Genomic DNA, 20,958 nt, shown 5'->3' with positions numbered 1-20,958 from the left:
CTCTTTCAGGGGCAGGGGACAAAATCCCTCCCACTTTGTTTGAGCACTGCTGTATTAGATCACCTTTAAGTTATGCGTATGTAATATTATGGTAGAGATTATGTAAACTGGGACAGCTTTGGACATTTCAGGAGAAGGCTGTTAGAACACTTAGTGGGATGTTATAGAGGTGATCTTCTAATATTCTGTAATTCTTATAAATAAAATTTTCTTTAGCTCTCGTAAGAAAACAAAAAATGGAGAAAGGTCAGAAAGATTGGCAACATCAAGCTCTAGGCAGAGTGCGAGCTGCTAGCAAGTTGAGGGCAGTCACAGGAGTGAGAACAAATAGATGACAAAGGAGGCAGGATGGGATTTAGCTCTTGCTTTCACAGAAATGAATCTTAGCAGGGAAATGGTTGTCCTTTCAAATGCAAGCCAGTGGCAATTTCGAGCTCAGTCCTGAGTGGAGGGCACAGTCTACCAGGGCCCCTGGTGGGGTTACTGGGCTTCCTGGATGTATTGGAATTTGTAGAAATCTACATGGTTTCACAGTACCTATTGCCTTGCTTATAGTAATGGGAGGACAGTTGTTTTTCCAAATACTTTTGAGGGCAGGGGGAGGAAGGGTATGGTTTGCCTGAATAAATGTGTTCACTTTAGGCTCCTATTAGTTAAATGAGCAAGAAGAGAAAAATATAGCAGCATTCCACCAGGTGGTGCTATATCTGACTCATTCACCAAGCATGGCTGAATTAGGTTTTCTGTGACCCTGTCTCTCCCAGTGTATTTTCTCAGTCCTTTTGAAATAATGTGGATTGAGCTATACTTCAAATGAAAGATATCTGCTGGTTGAAAAAAAAATTCCATTCTAGTGTTAATCTCTACTTCTGACTCAAAATATATGCATTTCTATTCCAAGGATCTATCTTGACAACCAAGCTCAGGCGCAGAAGGCGCTAGAACATATTGTGTTCATAACAAAAGATTTCTCCCTTTTTTCAATTTTTTTTTTTTTTTTCCCCGGTTCACGGGCCTCTCACTGCTGTGGCCTCTCCTGTTGTGGAGCACAGGCTCCGGACGCGCAGGCTCAGCGGCCATGACTCACAGGCCTAGCTGCTCCGCGGCATGTGGGATCTTCCCAGACCAGGGCACGAATCCTGTCCCCTGCATCGGCAGGTGGACTCTCAACCACTGCGCCACCAGGGAAGCCCTACCTTTTTTCAATTTTAATTAATGCTATCGCCAGGTGATTTGATAACACTGCGACTGGCTGGTACAAGCAAAACTGATATAAAAACTTTTTAACTTCAATTTCTTCAATACTCTGCTGACTTATCAGAGATGAATTTCATGCCTACCCTCATCAGCCTGGGATATAAAAAAGGCAGAGGTTAGGATATTAAAATGCTTTGCAGAGCTCTGAAATACAATGTGCTCCAGAAGACAGCCCTATGACCTGGAGGTCTGGTTACATGGCATTTAAACAGGGAACTTGGCCATGATACACCAGGACAACTGGATAGCCTGACATCAAACTGAGAAGTTCTATATATTCAATATACTGTGATAAACCATAATGGAAATGAATATGAAAAAGAATTTTTATGTATGTATAATTGAATCACTTTGCTGTATAGTAGAAATTAACACAACATTGTAAATCAACTATACTTCAATTAAAAAAAACAAAACAAAAGAGAAGTTCTAAGGGCTCATTTAAGCAATTATCTCTTAACTGGCAAGTTGTGAGATTCACCATCTACTGAAATTTTTAATCCCTTGGGGAGAAAAAGGATACAAATATGTTTATCTTTTATAAATCTTCAGGTCTGTCTACCAGTATGTGTGAGCCAAGAGAAAGAATTCCCCTTCAGCTGTTATAAGTAGGTTTTTTGGTTATTTTGTTTTGTTCTTTTTAAGGAAGAGAGACTATTATTGACCCTCAGCAGAGGTAGCCTTAATTGAATAGTAACATACTAAGGGACCCTCAAGGAGGATGGGGCAGTAGTTAAAACAGTGGGTGGGGGTGGGGTGGGTCCATATCCTATTTAAAACATGGTCAGAAGAAAAAGACAAGTGACATGGTCTCAGGCGAAGAGCAGGCAAATGGAAATCAAAGATAGAAGTAAAGAAAATGGAAGGAAAACCTGCCCTCATGTGTTTATCATATACGTCTGTTTATCAATAAAAATATTAATAGCACAACAATGCATATTTGTCATATATTTTCCATCAAAATAATGGAGAGGAAGGGTGACAACAGGTGGAATGGCCAGGACTTTGAGTTGCTAAAGCAAACACAAAGTTCCTCATCACAGGCTTGCCTAGGGCAGGGCCTGACCATAAAGTGTATTTTCTTTAGAACTCGCTGCAAACAAATATTTCTTCCTTTTAGTATTTTAAACAAACATATTGGTAAAAATCCTTATCAAACAAATACAAACTATAACAACTGACTTAAAGATTTAAAGACATTGAGAAGCAGGATGGGGATGGTAGAGTGCACTAATGTACCTCAGAGACCTCCTAAAGGTCTGTATTTCCCTTATTCTAGAGAAGCACTTCCTAAATTGCCACGTGTCCCTCCTTTGGCTGCTTTCTACCCCTCCCCACAAGTTAACATGTGTTGTGTGAAGAGAAAGAAAAGCTCCTTAGTGAAACACATTTGGAAAACACTCTACACTATATGCCCTTCTTAGAGATTTCTGGTGCACTTGGGCATATTTAAAGGGCATCAAAATATTTGAGAGGCTCTGGGAAAGGAGAATCCGTGTAACTGACTCAGCATTTCCCAAGTTTAAATCCCCATCCCCGTCCCTACCTTCACCCCCAGGAATACTCATTAGCATCTCACAGGCCTCTAGTCTCCTCTAGTAGAGTGTTTGGGAAATGCTATTCCATAGATACAAGTATTGTGTCTTCTTGCTACATTGAAAGGATTGTGAAGATTTACAAGACTTACCGAAAGGATCTACTTAATATCCTGAGAGTTCAGATTTTTGCTCCAATATGGCTTCTTGGTACAATTGTTTAGCTTTTGCCCTATCATTCTCCTAATTGAAACATCATCTGTGTTGGGAAATAATTGTTTTGTGATTCCTGTAAAAACAACAACAAAACACAGAAAAACACTTTGTCAGAAGGATGTATACTCACAGATGCAGAGAACAAACCAGTGGCTGCCAGTGGGAAGGGATGGGGGAGGGGCGATATTGGGTAGGGGGGTAAGAGGTACAAATTACTATGTATAAAATAAGTTATAAGGATATATTGTACAACTGGCAATATAGCCAATATTTTATAAGTATAAATGGAACATAAACATTAAAAATTGTGAACTACTATATTGTACACCTGTAACTTATATAATACTATACACCAACTATACTTGAATAAAAATAAATTAATTAATTTTAAAAAACCACTTTATCAGGCCTCTGCATCTTAAGGTATGAACTGAAATAAAACACCAAGCAATTCACATTATAATTTTGTCTCTATTTTGAAAAAGCAGCCCAACACCCATGAGATATTTAAATAGATGAATCTCTAGGCAGATTTTTCAAAGCAAAGCAAGAGATAACAAAAGTCTATATCATAAACTGAGAGCATACATATATGTCTTCCTATGGTACCATTCAGCTTTAACCTTGCTGCTTGCTCTGAATGCTAAGTGCCCTTGATCCAAAATGCTGGGAATTTATTTTTACCCATTCCCAACATCAGTTGAAACAAGCAGATTCTGACTGACTCTTTTCCAACTAAGAAATGATGCACTATTAAAATATAGAGAGCTGTGATTCAGTGAGTCCTTAAATTTGTTGGATATTTGCAAAAAAATTACTTGATAACCTAAATTATTATATTTAAGGAGGTTAATTAACTTAAAAACCATAAGTAGGATGGTTAAATTAACTCTGTTTTTTTCTGAGTAAAAGATAAGGGATATTTCTAACCAAGATAAGAAAAAGAAAATAAGACATAAACTGTTACTAAAATTTTGTTGGAAAGGATTTTGAAAATTTACTTTTCTAAAGCTATGAATTCAAACTTTTCAGTGATATAAAATTCATTTTTATTTTAATAACCATTTTTAATGTAAAGTTGTTATACAAAATTCCCCATATATCATAAGAGGTTTAGGCTATCCTCAGATCTTTCTCTCATAGAAAAATAAACTTGAAGAATAAAAAAGGTAATGAAAGAACAACTTAAAGTTGAATGGTAAAATGATTTCAGATTCATGTGACAATATAATACAAACACATTATCACCTATGATTTCTTGAACTTCATTCTGATTCATAGCTGGTTTCACTGCCTTGTCCCTTGAAGTAGAGGATTTTGCCCCCGTCAGGCTGTGTGTGGCCATGTATTCATTTGTGTAGAGCACTTGCATTAAATCATTAATAAACTTCTGAGGCTTGCTCTTGTTGCAACGGGCAATCTGCCATTTTTCAATCTTGAACTAAAAAATTAAAAATAATAATTGAAATAACTGAAAAAGGAAAGGAAAGGAATATCTGAAGAATATATTACTCATTGAATTAATACAGACCAGAAAACAAAACCAAGTCTTTAAGGTGATGTATGATACTTTTAATATATATTGTACATTTCAGGGGTTAGAGTTAGATGTTAACTTTGAGATAATTCCCAACATATATGAGGTATTTGTTCTAGAGTGTATACAAATTCTTGTCATGTAATCTGGATTTGGTGCTTTAAGGATTAATCCATACTTAACATTTCCTACTAAGCATGGTAGCATAATAATGGCCCACTGACAATATTCACATCGTTATCCCTGTAACCTTTGAATACGTTACCTTATATGGGAAAATCAACTTTGTACGTGTCATTAAAGTACCTTGAGATGGGGAAAATATGCTGAGTTATCCAGGTGGGTCCAGTCCAATCACGTGAGCCTTTTTTTTTTTTTTTTACACTTAAAATTTGTGTACTTTATTGCAGGTACGAATATGTATATTTACATACACATATAACTTTATGTTTATAAATATATACACACAGTATCTGGTACGTAGTAAGCACACCATAAATGTTAATAATAATAATGAAAATGGCTAACATTTATTGAGCACTCACATGAGCCCTTAACTGCTGAAGAGGGAGGCAGAAAGAAGACACAGAGGAAGGAGGAGAGAATAGAAGAGTGAGAGGGCTTTGCCTGTCCTGACTGGCTTTGAAGATGATGGAAGTGGACCGTGAACCAGGGAAGGGGGATGCCTCTAGAAGCAGGAATGGCCTTCAGTTTATAGTCGACAAGAAAACAGAAAACAGGGAACTCGGCTCTAGAAGCATAAGAAACTGAGTTCTACAGCAACCCCCATGGACAGGAAACAGATTCTTCTCCAGAGCCTCCAAAAAGGAGAGTACCTGCCAACACCTTGATTTTACCGCATTTCTGACCTACAGAACTCTGAGGTGGTAAGTTTGTATTATTATAAATCACTAAGTTTGTGGGAATCTGTTACACAGCAAAGGAAACCAGTACACAAAGATTCAAATATTCTGAATGTTAGATAGTGAGCATTTAATTACTGCTCTTGAAGGCATAATTTCCCAGGCCGATTCTAACAAAACTTGTATTTTTAGCTTCTATTTCTTGATTAAGAGAAGTCGGGAAAGTAGAAGAATTGTGTTCTGCCAGCATGTACAGCCTAAAATTCACCTTGTCTCAATGATACAGTTTTATAACCTTTAATGCATAGTTGTCCTTCTGTCACTGGTTTAAGAATTTCCTAGTTTAATAACGTCATCATTGTCCACCATTTGACTTTAATTTTCTGAACTGGATATTCATTTCACAAATATTAGATTTATTGTAAAAGACTGTTTTACGTAGTCAGAATATTATGATTGACCTAAAGTTACATAAAGTGATCTGATAAGACAGTGATTATGTTGTACAGTAATTTTAATTTTGTATGTAACTGTATCCCAGAGAAAGATGGGATGGTCTACCAGCTGACCTGTTTCTCATCCACGTGATGCTCCTCCTCAGTTTTCAAGGAAATTGGTGAACTGTAATTAGAATTAGAATTACTACATGTGGAGGCAAATGAATCTGGTGAGGAGTTATTTGTTGCTCTCCAGAGGGTGGACGCAGACGTGGACAGGGTTCCTCCACCCTTGAGCAGGGCCTCCGCCATACCAACCAATTCTTCAAACTGGGTGACGGCCTGTGGTAAAACTAAAATGGCAAGAAAAAGTAGTACTTTACAAATACTTGGCATAGCAGCATAGATACATATTTTCTATGATGTGTATATGCATAGAAGTATGTAGACCAAAGCAAGTTAACACTTGCTATCTTTGGAAAATAAACATGGTAAGAAGAATGGTTGGAACATATTTACTTTTTTTTTTTGGTGGTACGCGGACCTCTCACTGTTGTGGCCTCTCCCGTTGCGGAGCACAGGCTCCGGACGCGCAGGCCCAGCGGCCATGGCTCACGGGCCCAGCCGCTCCGCGGCACGTGGGATCTTCCCGGACCGGGGCACGAACCCGTGTCCCCTGCATCGGCGGGCAGATTCTCAACCACTGCGCCACCAGGGAAGCCCTAACATAATGTTTTTAAGACTTGATTCTTTTTCTAATTGCTAATGATGTTATTTGAAGGTGTTTAAGGAGACATTACTGATTCTATCACCTTCCATCAGGCCAGTTTAAGTGACAAGATAAAATAAACCGTTTCTCACAGATTGAAATAAATTTTCTATGGCCTTAGTGCATGATTTGCCAGGGAGTCAAAGGCCATCAAATTAGTAAAAATTCATGGCCACAGTTCAAATCTATGTGTTCACATATTAAAGATGGATTTTGGTAATCAACTGAATGTTCTCTTTGTTCCTTTTTTTAAATGGAAACTTACACATTCAAAGCTTTCATGCCTCCATGTTAAATGGTCTTCTCTTGTTATATCTAGTTTCTTTCCTAAGGACAAATAACATTTTGTTGGAGTTGGAAGACACCTTGAACCCTGTGTAATTCAACTCCTCACTCTATGGTTGGGGGTAATGCCTGCTGGAGAGGTGAAAAGACTCTGAAACTTTTTTGTACTTTTCTAAGCATATTATTGAGCTATATAATCTTTGGAATAATAGCTGATTGGAGACCTGAAAATCAGACATATTGATGACATGTCCAAATCAATACATTTAGTACTATGTTAATAGAAAAATTTAAAAATCTGCTAAAGAAGAAAATCTTATTTTATATTTTTTCCATTAATATTTGCTAAGCACCTCTCATGTGCCAGACAGTTGTTCAATCAGCAATTATTTATTGAGCACTTAATAATATTAGACATTTATCTAGCTTCTACTCTGTGCCAGGCACTATTCTGGGAACTTTACTGATGTTCATTTGTTTACTCCTCATTGCAACTCTCTGAGATAGGTATTATCATTACCCGCAATTTACAGATGAGGACAGTTAGGCAACGAGAGGTTAAATAACCCATCAGGGTCAACTCAGTGAAAAGAAGAGGCAACATTCAAATTCGGACTCTGCCAATTCCATGCTATAAACTTCTATGTCATGCCAACTCTCAACATTTGCCCACCACTCTGTTAGGTGCCAGGGATGAGACTGGGAGCAAAACCAGATGTGATCCTAGACTCTTGGAACTGGGAGGGGGTGGGGGGTATTGTTTACCTAACCATGCTGTGTGTAAAAATTTGGCCCGCTCAAAGAAGGTCTGGCCACCTGTCCTAACCGCCACCCACCACCCCCCAGTTCCTGAGAAGTAACCTCTCAACCCTTGAATTTCCCTAGCGATAGCAGGAGTGTCTTTGTTATTCATGGTGAGCCCCTTAGAACACACCTGATTTATGTTCATGCTAAGGAGTTTCTCAGGGTGGGGACGGTCACACCCAATAATCTTAGGGTAGAAGCTGGCCATAGTCAGAAAGCCAGAAAGACCATGTGGGCAATCAATCAGTGAATCAATCATGCTCACGTAATGAAGCCTCAGTAAAAACTTTGGACACCCAAGCTCAGAGAGCTTCCTGGGTGGACAATCCTCTGTGCATTTTGTTGTAACATATAAAGACTAGTACGTAATATACCCTGAGGACAGAAGTTCCTCACTTGGAAACTAACCTGACTCTGCCCTATGTGTCTCTTCCAACTTTGCCTGGTTCTAATTTGTATTCTTTCCCTGTAATAAATGTAACCATGAATATAATAGGTTTTGGTGAGTTAAATTTCTCTGGCAAATTACTGGACCTGAGGGTGGTTTTGGAAAACCCCTAAACTTGCAGTCAGTATCAGAAGTCTTAGAAGACTTGGCAGTCTAGAGGACTGTGCCCTTAACCTTGAGGTTTGGCTAACTCAAGGTGCATGCAAAGAAATAAAAAATCACAGTTGTTAAGGTCACAGAGGAGAGGCAAACAGCCTAGAGAGGGAAGGGCCACAGAGGGCTTCTCTTAGGAGGTCAAGATTGATCTGAAACCTGAAGGCTGAGCAGGAATTAAATAGCCGGAGGGAATGAGGAGGTCATCAAAAGCATAGGAAACATAAGTTCTGTATTTGAGGAACTGAAAGAAGGCCAAAGCTGGAATGTAAAGAGAAAAAGGGAATTCTGCATTAAAGTGGGGTTTAAAGAATATTCACTGTTTTTTCTAATAATGAAAGTTATACATGTTCATTGGAATATATCCTTCTTGCCATTTCTATTTTTGTATATCTCTATCTATATTCATGTATTTTGTTTTACATAATTAGGACAATGCTATATGCATAGCATTGTATCATGTTTCTTTTTTCCAATTAAGACCATAAATTGAATATTTTACCTATTTTATTAAATCTTGGAAAATACGATCTTTTGAGGTCTAATTTGCTTAGAATCAAAGTCAAGATCTTATGTGAAGTCTGAGCAGAATTTAAGTAGGTAGAGGGGGATGAGTTTGACAAAAGGATATACCCAATTAGCTCACACTAATATGTTCGAGATATAGAACATTTCTGCCCACCCAGAAATTTGCCTCATGTTCCTTCCAAATCAGTCCCTGGACTCACCTCAGGGGAAACCATTAATGTGACTTCTTTAGTCAGAGACACATTTTACCTGTTCTAGAATTCCATATAAACGGATACAAACAGTATATTCTCCTTTTTTTGGTCTGACTTTTTTGTTGTTGTTGTTCTGCATAATGTTTTGAGATTCATTCATGTTGTTGTGTCAGTCATTCTTTTTTCAGGAGGATGAATATTATTTTTATTTTTTATTGAAGTATAGTTGATTTACAATGTTACAGGTGTATAGCAAAGTGATTCAGGTATGTGTATATATATATATATATATATTCTTTTTTTGTTGCTGAGTGATATTTCATTACATGGATACTCCACAATTAAAGTATCCATTCATCTGCTGATGGGTTATTTTCCACTTGAACACACGACTTTAAGGATTCCCTAATATCTCAAGGTATTGATGTCCTCTAATTTATTCAAATGCTCCTTTTATTCTTTTTGGAATTTAGGTTGCTTCCAATTTTTCTTGATTACAGACAAAACTCTTATGAACCACCTACCACACACATCTTTATATGCATCTCTGATCGTGTCAATGCTATAAATTCCTGAAAGCGTACCAATAGGCTCAGAGGTATAAATGTTTCCAAGACTCAGTTAATGTCATTGAATGGCTCTCTAAAAAGAGTCTTCCATCTTAAATGCCCACTAGCAAGGTAAGAAGTCAGCCACATCACTGCACCATCAACAAGAGGTGTTCATTATTAACAACAATATTCACTATTTTGATAGGTTAAAATTTTAGTACAATTATTTAAATTGTAATTATTGCAATTATTTGATTATTGTGAAGTTGAATACATATTTATTTGTTTGTTGATTATTTGAACTTATTCTATGAGATACCTATTAGACCAAAGAATGTTAGTACTTTTTAAATTTTATGATAGCTTAGATGGTTTTGGTAAAGTGCTTATAGGAATGCCTAGTGCATTATAAACACAATGTATTAGCTATTGTTATTAATTCCTTAATAACACTTTAACCTTTATATCTTAAGCACTTTAACCTTTAATTTGTCATAAGTTGCAATTATTTTTCTTAGAGTATTTTAATTTTAGTATGTTTTAAATGTACACACTTACAATACACTTACAACTTACAACTAATAACTAACACACAACTAATAACAACCTGCTGTATAAAATAAATAAAATAAAATTTTTAGAAAAGCACACACATATTTTTAGTTTTTACTTAATTAAAAGTAGCAGTCTTATGGAAGCAAACTAAGTGTCCATCAACAGATGAATGGATAAAGAAGATGTGGCACATATATACAATGGAGTATTACTCAGCCATAAAAAGAAACAAAATTGAGTTATTTGTAGTGAGGTGGATGGACCTAAAGTCTGTCATACAGAGTGAAGTAAGTCAGAAAGAGAAAAACAAATACCGTATGCTAACGCATATATATGGAATCTAAAAACAAAACTGGTCATGAAGAACCTAGGGGCAGGATGGGAATAAAGACACAGACCTACTAGAGAAAGGACTTGAGGACACGGGAAGGGGGAAGGGTAAGCTGGGACAAAGAGAGTGGCATGGAAATATATACACTACCAAATGTAAAACCGATAACTAGTGGGAAGCAGCTGCATAGCACAGGGAGATCAGCTCGTGCTTTGTGACCACCTAGAGGGGTGGGATAGGGAGGGTGAGAGGGAGGGAGATGCGAGAGGGAAGAGATAGGGGGATATATGTATAGCTCATTCACTTTGTTATAAAGCGGAAACTAACACACCATTGTAAAGCAATTATACTCCAATAAAGATGTTAAAAAAAAAAGTAGCAGTCTTTTCCTTAGTTCATTCATTTACTTTATACTTAGCAAGTCATTCAGATCAGTTAAATATTCACTCATATATTTCATACAGTTTAAACATCTTTTCACAGGTAAGTTTTTTTTTCTCCGCGGATATATTTTTTTCTAACTTTTAATGTAAAAATTTAAACACACACACAAAATAGTAAACTCCCATGTACCCCATGCCCTAGTTTCCAACTCATGGCCAATCTTGTTCCACCTGTATCCCCACCCACTTTCTTCCCACCTCCAAAATTACTTCAAGCAAATCACAGGCATCATTTCATTTTATCTGTAAATATTTCCGTGTATATCTCCAAAGGTAAGAAATTTAAATATATATATATATAATATATGGTTATATATATATATAACCATAACACCATTGTCACAGCTAGAAATACTTAGCAATAGTTCTCAAATATCATTTAAAAAAAAAACCAAACTAGCAAGTGTTCAAATTTCTCTGATTGTCTCGTTTTTGTTCTTGTTTGAATCAGAATCCAAATAAAATCCATACATTACAATTAGTTGCTGTCTCTTTTACAAACTATAGGTTTCCTTTTCATCTCCTAGTTTTTTCCTTGCAGTTTATTAGTTGAAGAAACTGGGTCCTTTGTCCTGCAGGGTTTCCCACAGTCTGGATTCTGCTGATTGTACCCCTAAGGGGGTGTTTAACATATTCTTCCCTGTAGTTAGATCTAAAGGCTTGATCAGTGTTTTAACTTCCAGCAGGTGGCATTGAATGCATGGTTACCTTTCGTTGCGATATTAGCGGTCACTGATGATCACTGCCTAGATTCATCAGGGGTTGCAAAATGGTGATATCCTAATTCTTCATTTAGCTAGAATTCTACCAAGGGAAACTTTCTCTCATCAACTATTTGGCTACCCTGAGGTTCATTTCATATAATAATGGCAGCATAAATGCTTGATTTTTCAGTCTGTATTTGCCAGTTTTCAAAATAATGAGTTGGTTCTTTCAGATGACCATTAAGTTTTTTCTCTTTTGAATGAAGTCATGCATGTAAATATACATGATAACCAGTTGCCCTGATCATTATTATTGATGCTCCAATAATAATGATCTTTAGCCAGTGGGAATCTCTTCCAGTTGACACATCCACATGGTCTTTGCTGACCTCCTTGCTTTCTGGTAGGACAAGATTTTCATCTATATTTCCTGTTTGAGGCTCCTGACAAATCTTGTCCATTTCCTGTGCAAGTTCTGGAATCAGCCGTTTCTCCAGGGAACCCCAGCTCCCTTTAGTGGGGAACGGTATTTCAAGGCCACACCCAAGTGCTGGGAGTGCTCTTTGCTATTGGGTTCTTGTTTCTAGGCCTCTTCGGTGAACAGTATTAGAATATACGTATTATTAATTTTTAAAGATAAAAATTCATCTTGTGTCAAAACCAGTACTCATTCAAATTCAGAACATGGAGTTTTAATTTAAACTGTACAGTTATGTTTTTAGTACGCCACATGGTGTGAAATGAGAACCTAACTTAAACCTGCCCCTCCCCGCCACATTGGAATATCAGTTTTCCCAGCACCATTTGTTGAATAATTCATCCTTGTCCTAAATGGCTTGCAGGACTCGCTATGTAAATTGTCAGGCCCATTGCAAATGGAAAATGCAGGACTCCTTGTTCAAAGCTTCTTCAGAATTTTAATATGGTGACAGTATTTTTAACCAGTATGTGGGGCCTTCCTAGGAGCAGGGCCTGGTGTGACTGCACTGGTCATCCTACAGTGATAAGCAGACACTATATGGCACTCACCTTACCAGGTTCTGCTCTGAATACTTTACATGTCACCCAGGGAAGTACTTTTATCATTTCCATTCATCTCACACTCAGTTACACAGCTAGTAGGTGGCAGAGCCAGGATTTGAACCCAAGTGACTTGGCCCCTGTAAACCCATCCTCTTGTCCTCTGTGCCACAGTGGCTCCAGGACATTTCTTCCCTGTATGGGAGGTATTATCCAGGGATGTGTGTTCTGTTCCATCGACCTGCTGGCTCTTATCCTAGTAAGTTGCTTTTAATTATCAGAACTTTATATGATTTCATGTTGACAGTTAGGCCCTCAGATTCTTTTTCAGAATGTTCTTAATTGATTTTGCCTATTTATTCTTTCAGGTTAACTTTAATATAATTATTGTCAAATTACCACAAAAATCAAAATCAAAACAAAACAATTATGGGCATTTGATTGGGACTCTAGTCAAACTGTGAGTTATTTTGAGATGAATTGGCATCTTCTCATCTATGAATTTGACGTCTCTCTATTTAGATTTGTGTATTTCTCCATTGACTTTTTAATTTTTCATCATAGATCATACACATTTCTTGTTAGGGTAACTAGTAGATATCTTATAGTTATTTGTAATTAATGTGTAGATTCTTTTTAATTATTTTTTTTAGGAATAAAACCAGCAATTTCTGATCTATAAGGAAATTACTGATTTTTTTTAAAAAATGGTAGCTATTACATTTGGGGCACCTATTATGTACTAGGCATTTATTATTTTTTAAATACAATAAGGCTTATAATGAAAAATAGCAGTCCTCTGCCCTACCGCTCACCACCCTGGATTACCTACTACTCCTAGAGGGAGAACTTCTGATCCACTTACCTGTTTCTCTGGTAGTTACCTTCATAGTCTTAAATAATAATAAGCATATACAACTATTCTTTCATTTTTTCAGATTCATATAATTAGTTATTGACTTTCAACTACGTAACATGACAAGGCAGCCCTCTTTCAACTCCTCCCCCAGCCACACAGAAACACACACACGTGGTACCCACATGTGCAAACACATACACACTCTTCTTCTCTCCATCATCCCAGGATAGTTGTAACACAACTGCTACTTCAATGAATACTGTGCTTACATTATTATAGTGATGTAATTCTCAATTCCTTTCCTTTAAAACATGACTTTTTTCCTGGAGTTAAAATGATCTCATTTTTAAAAGCTTGCTTATTATTATTTAACTGTTTCTCTGACTTAAACATCTCAAAACTTCCTACCAGAGGTGTAAAATCTCCTTGCAGTATGTTTGGTAGATGACATCATGTCATCTATCAATTTCATGTTTTTTTCAGTGATCTCTCTCCTGTAACCCCTGTACCTGTCCACCTCTAGACCAGCTGCTTCCAGGCTACTGTGGACCTGTCACCCTGGAGTGTCCCGTCACTATTATTCTGTGGCTACATCCTGTCCCTCTCCTGTACTGGACTACCTGTTTTCTGATTAACTTTCTAGATTCACTCTCTCATTTTGAAGGAGCACACCCTCCCTTAGCTTTTGAAAAAGAAAGCACAGGAAGTACATTGAGACTTCATAAGTATGAAAATATTATTATTCTGCCCTCACACTTGGTTGATGGTTTCACTGGGTATAGAAGTCTAGGTTTAAATCATTTCCCTTTAGAATTTTAAAGGCATTGCTCAATTATCTTAGAGCTTCCAGTGTTGCTGGTGAAAAGTCTGATGTCATCTGACTCCCATTCCTTAGCGGATAACATTGCTTGTTCTCTCTGAAAGCTTCTAGATTTTCCCTTCCTGGTGTTCTGAAATTTCACACTGTTATGGCTTAGATAAGCCTTTTTGCTTTTGGTGGTATCTTTTTGATGTGCACACAATAAACTTTTACTAATTACTACTTCAGTGATTCACTGGTTTTACTTTGGCTATTTCTGAAACTTTGACAGCTTTCTACTATATTTAAATGAACCTGGGCAAAACATAATTGATTTTTCCTTCTTTACTGAAATCTCATTAGTTAATAGAGTGGAGTTTTCGGCTGAGGCATTGTTTTCCCTGGGTATACATTCATTCTTTACAAATAGTGATAATTTAATACCCTTTTGTACAATAGACATACCACTTTTTTCCTTTTATATCTTATTGTGCTGGTCAGTTGTGGTCCACAAGATATGTTTCAAATGTTTAACACATGCACGTAGAGCACACACACGTCTGTCATTCTGAATGTCTAGAATGGCATATACATTCTGCTATTTTTCTTAGTTAGCAGGCTTTATAGACAGATAAACAGCTCTGATTCTTAGTTCAAAGAGGAATATTGCTGAGCAAAAGTTAACTAACCACTCTGCACTCTTCTCTCAGACCCCTTTCTTATTTGGATTATACATTAAATTTCAACTTTCTGACATCTTCCTAGTTCCCAACTGTAGCTTCACAAGGAGGCCTACTATGGCCATGTTATTTTAAACTGTAAAACACCCCCTCTCCCTCAAATCCCCATCCTCCTTTACCTCTCCTATTTTTTCCATAGCATTTATCACTAGCTAACATATTGTATAATTTACTTAATTTTACTTAATTGTTATTTTTCATGATTTTGACTGCTTGCCTCACTGGAATGTGAGCTCTGTGAGAGTGGCGATCCTTGTTTTGTTCACTGGGTTTTCCTAGGTACTTAGAGCAGTGCCTGACATACAGAGGACCTTGTAAATATTGACTGAAAGAAGAAATGCATGCATGAATACTGCAGTGGCAGTTGGCAGTTCCTGACTCTTCCTGTTGCTTGAAGTCTAACCAATAGCCAACTTTACTTTGGTTTCTAAGGGTACATACTAGTGTGTGTGCATGCAGGGGGGCAGACAATATTAAATACAGAATAGAGTATGTAGACTTTTAAGTGCCAAAGAGGAAACAAAACGGGAAGGGATAAAAAAATGTTGCAGGGGGAGAGAGGTTGAAAGTTTAGATGGAGGGAGGAGGTCAGGGCAAAGATGAATTTACAGTGAAGATTTGAAGTACGTAGGGTGCAAACTATATGGATATCTGGGGAAAGAACATCCCAGGCCAAGGGAACAGCCAGTACAGAGATGCCGACGTCAGGTCACGTCTGATGTCTTTGGAGGGAAAGCAAGTGGTCCGGTGTGGCTGGATCACAGAGAAGGATGGGGAGAGAGTAGAAAACAAGGCCAGAAAGGTATGTGGAAGGGAGGTGGCCGGATCATGTAAGGACTCAAAGATCATAAAACCGACTTCAGTTTTACCCCACATGAGGTAGACGTGCACTGGAAGGGTCTGCAGAGAGGAGTGACGTGAGCTGGCCTACATTTAGCAGGATGTTCTTGCTGCTGTGTTGAGAGTGGACCACACAGTAGCATGAGCAGAAGTGGCAACACCAGTGAGGAAGCCACCATGATAACCTGGGTAGGAGATGCTGGTGGTTTGGACCAGAGTGGCTGTAGTGGGGGTGGTACAAAGAACTGTATTCCAGAGATATTTTGAAGGTGAAGCCAGTAGGATTTGCCAATGGACTGAGTGTAGGGTGTAAAAGAAATACAGAAATACAAGACAGCATCGTGGTTTTTGAGTTGAGAAACTGGAACAATGAAGTTAGCATTAACCGAGGCGAGGAAGAAAGAGAGGAGCAGGTGGCAGGGGAAGAGTGGGAATGTGGTCGTGGGTGGTGGTGTTTGTCTGAGATGCCTGCCAGTCTTGTCAATACGCAGTTAGCCCATGACTCTGGAACTAAAGGGAGAAGTCCAGGTTGGAGATAAGTCATAGTTATTGATGGATTTAACACCATAGAATTGGATATGATCCCCTATGGAGTGAAAGCAGATAGAAAAGAAAGAAGTCCAAGGACTGAGCCTGGGGCATCATCAAATATTTAGAGGATAAGATGATGAAATGAGGCAGCCATATAAACTGAGACGGAAAGCTCAGCAGTGGAGGAGGAATGTGGTGCCCTAGAAGCCAAGGAAGGAGAGGTAGCCAAGGTGTCAGATGTAACAGGGCACTTAATGTGATCCTTGAGAAATGACCTTCGGGCTTAGCAATATGAAATGTTATGGGCTGAATTGTGTCCCCCCAAAAAGAGATGTTGCAGTCTAACCCCCAGGACCTTAGAATGTGACCTTATTTGGAAATAGGGTCTTTATAGATGTAATCAAGTTAAAATGAGGTCATTAGAGTGGGCCTTAATCCAAAATGACTGACATCCTTATAAAAAGAGGGAAGTCTGGACACAGAGACAAACAAGCCCACAGTGAGGTCATCACATGAAGACTGGTCTTAATGCTGCCTCAGACCAAGGATCAACCAGAAGCTAGGAGAGAGGCCTTCCCCAGCGCCATCAGAGGAAGCGTGGCCCTGCTGACACCTTGATTTTGGAATTCTGCCGTTTAAGCCACCCAGTCTGTGATACTTTATCATTGCAGCCCTAGGAAACTAATACATGGAGGTCATTGGCGATCATGAGAAGAGACATTACAATGGAATGACAAGGACCTAATTGAAGTGGGATCCAAAGGGAATAAAAGGGGGAAAATTGAAAACAATGTATAGGGTCAACATGTAAGGAGTTTTCCTACAAAGGGAGGGAGAGAAACAGGGTGGAAGGCAGAAAAGCAAATGGCCTGAGAAAGGTGGTTTTTTTTTGGTTTGTTTGGTTTTTTTAATGGGAGAAATAATTGTATGTCTGATGCTAATGGGATGATTCATTAGAGAGAGTGGGGAGGATCTCTGGAGCTCTGTCCTTGATCAGCAGAAAGAGGACGCATAGATGGACATACTGCCTTTGGCTGGACAAGAGGACAGGTCACTCATGGGTGACAGGAGAGGAAGTGGAGGTTAATACAAGCACAGGTGCAGGGAGCTGACAGTCTTTTCACATCCTCCAAGTTCTCCATGAAGCAAAGGCACCAGCTGAGAGTGAGGATATGGAAGGTGTGGGAAGCTGGCAGAGAGAGGAGAAAATGAAACAGCAACTCCAGAGTGAGGGACAGAGAGAAACTGTTCATAGTGATGATTCTTTTCATATACTATATTTTTAATTTTATTTTTTGTCTGTGCTGCGTGGCATGTGGGATCTTAGTTCCTGACCAGGGATGGAACCCGCATCCCCTTAACTGGAAGCACGGAGTCTTAACCACTGGACTGTCAGAGAAGTCCCCTTCGTATACTATTGAAACTGACTTGCTCCTCTTGCATTTAGAATTTTCTCATCTAAATTTATGAAAAAAATGGATCTAATTTTCTTTTGGGGGGGGTCCACGTGTCAAGTTCTGGTGTTAATAAAAACAGAGACAGAATCAATAGCGATGATTACTGAGCACCTATCATGTATCAGGCCCTGGTAAAGCATTTCTTCCAATTATCTAATTTAATCATCTTGGCAAGAAGGACATGAGAGATTGGCTCCACTGTGTAGATGAGGAAAGTGAACCTGGGGCTGAGGGCAGGACAGTGACAGGGCCAAGGCTTACAGCTAGTAAGCAGGGTTGGGATTCAAACCAAAGTCGGTGACTTCAAGATCAATACTTGAACCAGCAATGTATGCTAACTTTATCAACTAGCTTTTCATCTTACTCTACGTTCTGGAACAGATGGTATAAAAATAAGAACAATCTGTTCTTCGAAAATTGCAAAAGCCTCACCAGGAAAAACCATCAGTTATAAAGATGCAATATTTAAAGCGTAAAAAATAAGGAGAGAATGGCTTGTTGGTGGAATAAACATCTTATTTCCATTCATGTGTGCCTGTTTCTACTTAAAATTAGGAAGCCTTCAATTTAATCGATATCTGTAGGAACTCATCTGAGCCATTACTCTGTCAATCTAGCTCACCACAATGTTCTGTCTCCTACAATTTCTGCCTCCCCAAATATTGTGGAATTGTCTTCTTTATTTCCACAGCCATTGCCCTAGGCAAGGCTGCCATCCTGTTAGTCCAATGACTGTAATACCTTCAAAAGTGGTTCTCCTCGACTCTCCTTTCTGTGCCCCTTGTACTCATTTTGTACACAGAAGCCAGAGGGATTTATTTTTAAAATACTCTGTGTATTTACTGTTTTATAACAGAATGCTGCCCCACATAGGATATATTGCCAAATATTCAGCTGTACAAAATGGTGCATGATGCCTAACTACAAGTGGAAAACATAATTAAAAAAAAAAAAAACACTTAAACACAATATAGGATTCTGCAAAAAGGCATTATTCCAGGTTGTTTTTAATTTTCTTGGGCCTGTCTTTCCCCTTTATGTCTTCAGTGGAATGTGATTATTTTCCAAACCACTGCTCCCAACCCCAAACCTGAAATTTAATATGTGGAATCTTTAATTCCAGTAAGTCTATAAGAGATCACAACAGGCCCCATTTTCTAGTGCTTTCCTTAGCAGAGGAGAATGAGATAAGTACATCATGAACACCTTGACATATCTGTTGTCTTACTGATCTTTTCTCTCTAAGCCTATATTAAACACTCAATAAATATTTGTTGGACAGTATTAAATGAATATGACGTTTGGTATTTTGTAGGAATAATCTAAAATTTTTTTATCAATAAACTAGAGGCTTCAGTAGAGTACATCCATATTAAATTATGTAATCATAGATTTTCTTAAAATGTGGTTTTTGATTTTTTTTCTCTAAGGTACTGAGTTTTTCATTCTTGACAGCTGATTTCAATACTTTCCCTCATCAAGTATTTTTCCTTTCATCTAAAAATGTCAATTTTCTCGAAGTTTACCTTGAAGCATGACCAAAGACTGTCGAAGGCGGCTGTTTTCTTTCCGGATGTTTGTTAGTTTTTGTTTCAGCCCTCTTATTTTTGTGCACAATTCCTCCTTCGACAATTCTGCTAGAGGGTCTTCATCCTCACTGGAGCTCTCACCGGGCAGAAAGGCATTTCCCAAATACGGGTCTCTCTAAAATACAAGGCAGGCACAACAAAAGCATCAAGGCAGCTCTCGTGGTTTATCCTGTGTTCTGGATGCTGCTGGGACTTAATTAGACCTACAGGCTCCTGCTTTTCCAGGAGGGGAGCTGAGCCCTTGCGAGTGATCTAGCCTCAGCTTGGTCCTCCACTCTACAGGGGAACTCAGAATAAAAGAGGACATCAAAGATTCACACACACACACGTCTCTTTCAAAACAGTAATCAGGAGCTTCCCTGGTGGCGCAGTGGTTGAGAGTCCGCCTGCCGATGCAGGGGACACGGGTTCGTGCCCCGGTCCGGGAAGGTCCCACAGCGGAGACCTGTGCAGCGGAGCGGCTGGGCCCGTGAGCCATGGCCGCTGAGCCTGTGCGTCCGGAGACTGTGCTCCGCAACGGGAGAGGCCACAACAGTGAGAGGCCCGCGTACCGCGAAAAAAACAAACAAAAACAAAAACAAAAAACAGTAATCAGGATTCTGACTTTCAGCCTAACTTCAATGAAAAACACAAAGTAGAAAAATAGTATAACAGAGTAGAATCAACCAGACCACCATTCAGATCTTTGTAACTCATCTACGTCCTCCATTTCTCTCCCGACACCTCATCCACAGCCTCTTTGTTGAGACTATGCCATGAGGCTAATTTGGGGGTTTATTGCATCAGAGAAAGGAGAAAGATTCACCCAGAACAAAGCACTGACGTCTACCTTTTAGTTTCAAAAATATTTTTTAAGGACAGCAGGACAATAGTCCGAAAACGTATGCCTTTGAGTCGTAAAACCCAGGCTTTGTTGAGGCAGAAAAGAATTTTCTCAAATTACTAAGGTGGCCTTTACATTAATCCAAATCTGGAAAATTGGAGCACAGAAGGAAATTTATAAAGATCCAAATCTAGAAGCCTGGAGTATGATGTTTATAAAAATAAACTTTAGGGCTTCCCAGGTGGCACAGTGGTTGGGAGTCCGCCTGCCCATGCAGGGGACACAGGTTCGTGCCCCGGTCCGGGAAGATCCCACATGCAGCGGAGCGGCTGGACCCGTGAGCCATGGCCGCTGAGCCTGTGCGTCCGGAGCCTCTGCTCCGCAACGGGAGAGGCCTCAGCAGTGAGAGGCCCGCGTACCACAAAAAAATAAAAATAAAAAAATAAACTTTAGAAGACATAAAGGCACATGTACACCAGAACACAACATTGTGAATCAACTATACTCCAATAAAAATTTTGAAAATAGAGAGAGATCAAGAAAGTTCCTGCTGAATAGGAAGCGAAGAGACCTCCTGGGGCCAGGCTGAGGAGCAGGAAGGACAGAAAGTCAGATTCCAGTGTCTGCTCTTCCTGCCCCGACCTTTGTGGGGAAGAGAGGTGGATCAACGGGGTTAGGGTAGATGATAGA

General features: G+C 38.9%; 1 protein-coding gene across 4 annotated transcripts in view; it reads right to left on the bottom strand.

Annotated features, from left to right (window-relative positions):
* The window catches only part of BEND6 (BEN domain containing 6), a 53,151-nt gene that overhangs the window by 8,178 nt on the left and 24,015 nt on the right, over positions 1–20,958 (bottom strand). For all 4 annotated transcript variants that reach the window (XM_067753510.1, XM_067753512.1, XM_067753511.1 and 1 more), the window contains 4 exons: positions 19,383–19,560; positions 5,978–6,198; positions 4,257–4,449; positions 2,945–3,081 (listed from right to left, as the gene is read on the bottom strand). In XM_067753510.1, the coding sequence (XP_067609611.1) occupies positions 2,954–3,081; positions 4,257–4,449; positions 5,978–6,198; positions 19,383–19,560 (720 nt within the window). In that variant the 3' untranslated portion in view covers positions 2,945–2,953. The remainder of the gene's footprint in view (positions 1–2,944; positions 3,082–4,256; positions 4,450–5,977; positions 6,199–19,382; positions 19,561–20,958) is intronic.

The sequence above is a fragment of the Pseudorca crassidens genome, chromosome 10 (assembly GCF_039906515.1).
Source record: "Pseudorca crassidens isolate mPseCra1 chromosome 10, mPseCra1.hap1, whole genome shotgun sequence".
Classification (NCBI taxonomy): domain Eukaryota; kingdom Metazoa; phylum Chordata; class Mammalia; order Artiodactyla; family Delphinidae; genus Pseudorca; species Pseudorca crassidens.
Note: the sequence above shows the minus strand (reverse complement) of the source record. Positions and strands in the feature narration are given on the sequence as shown.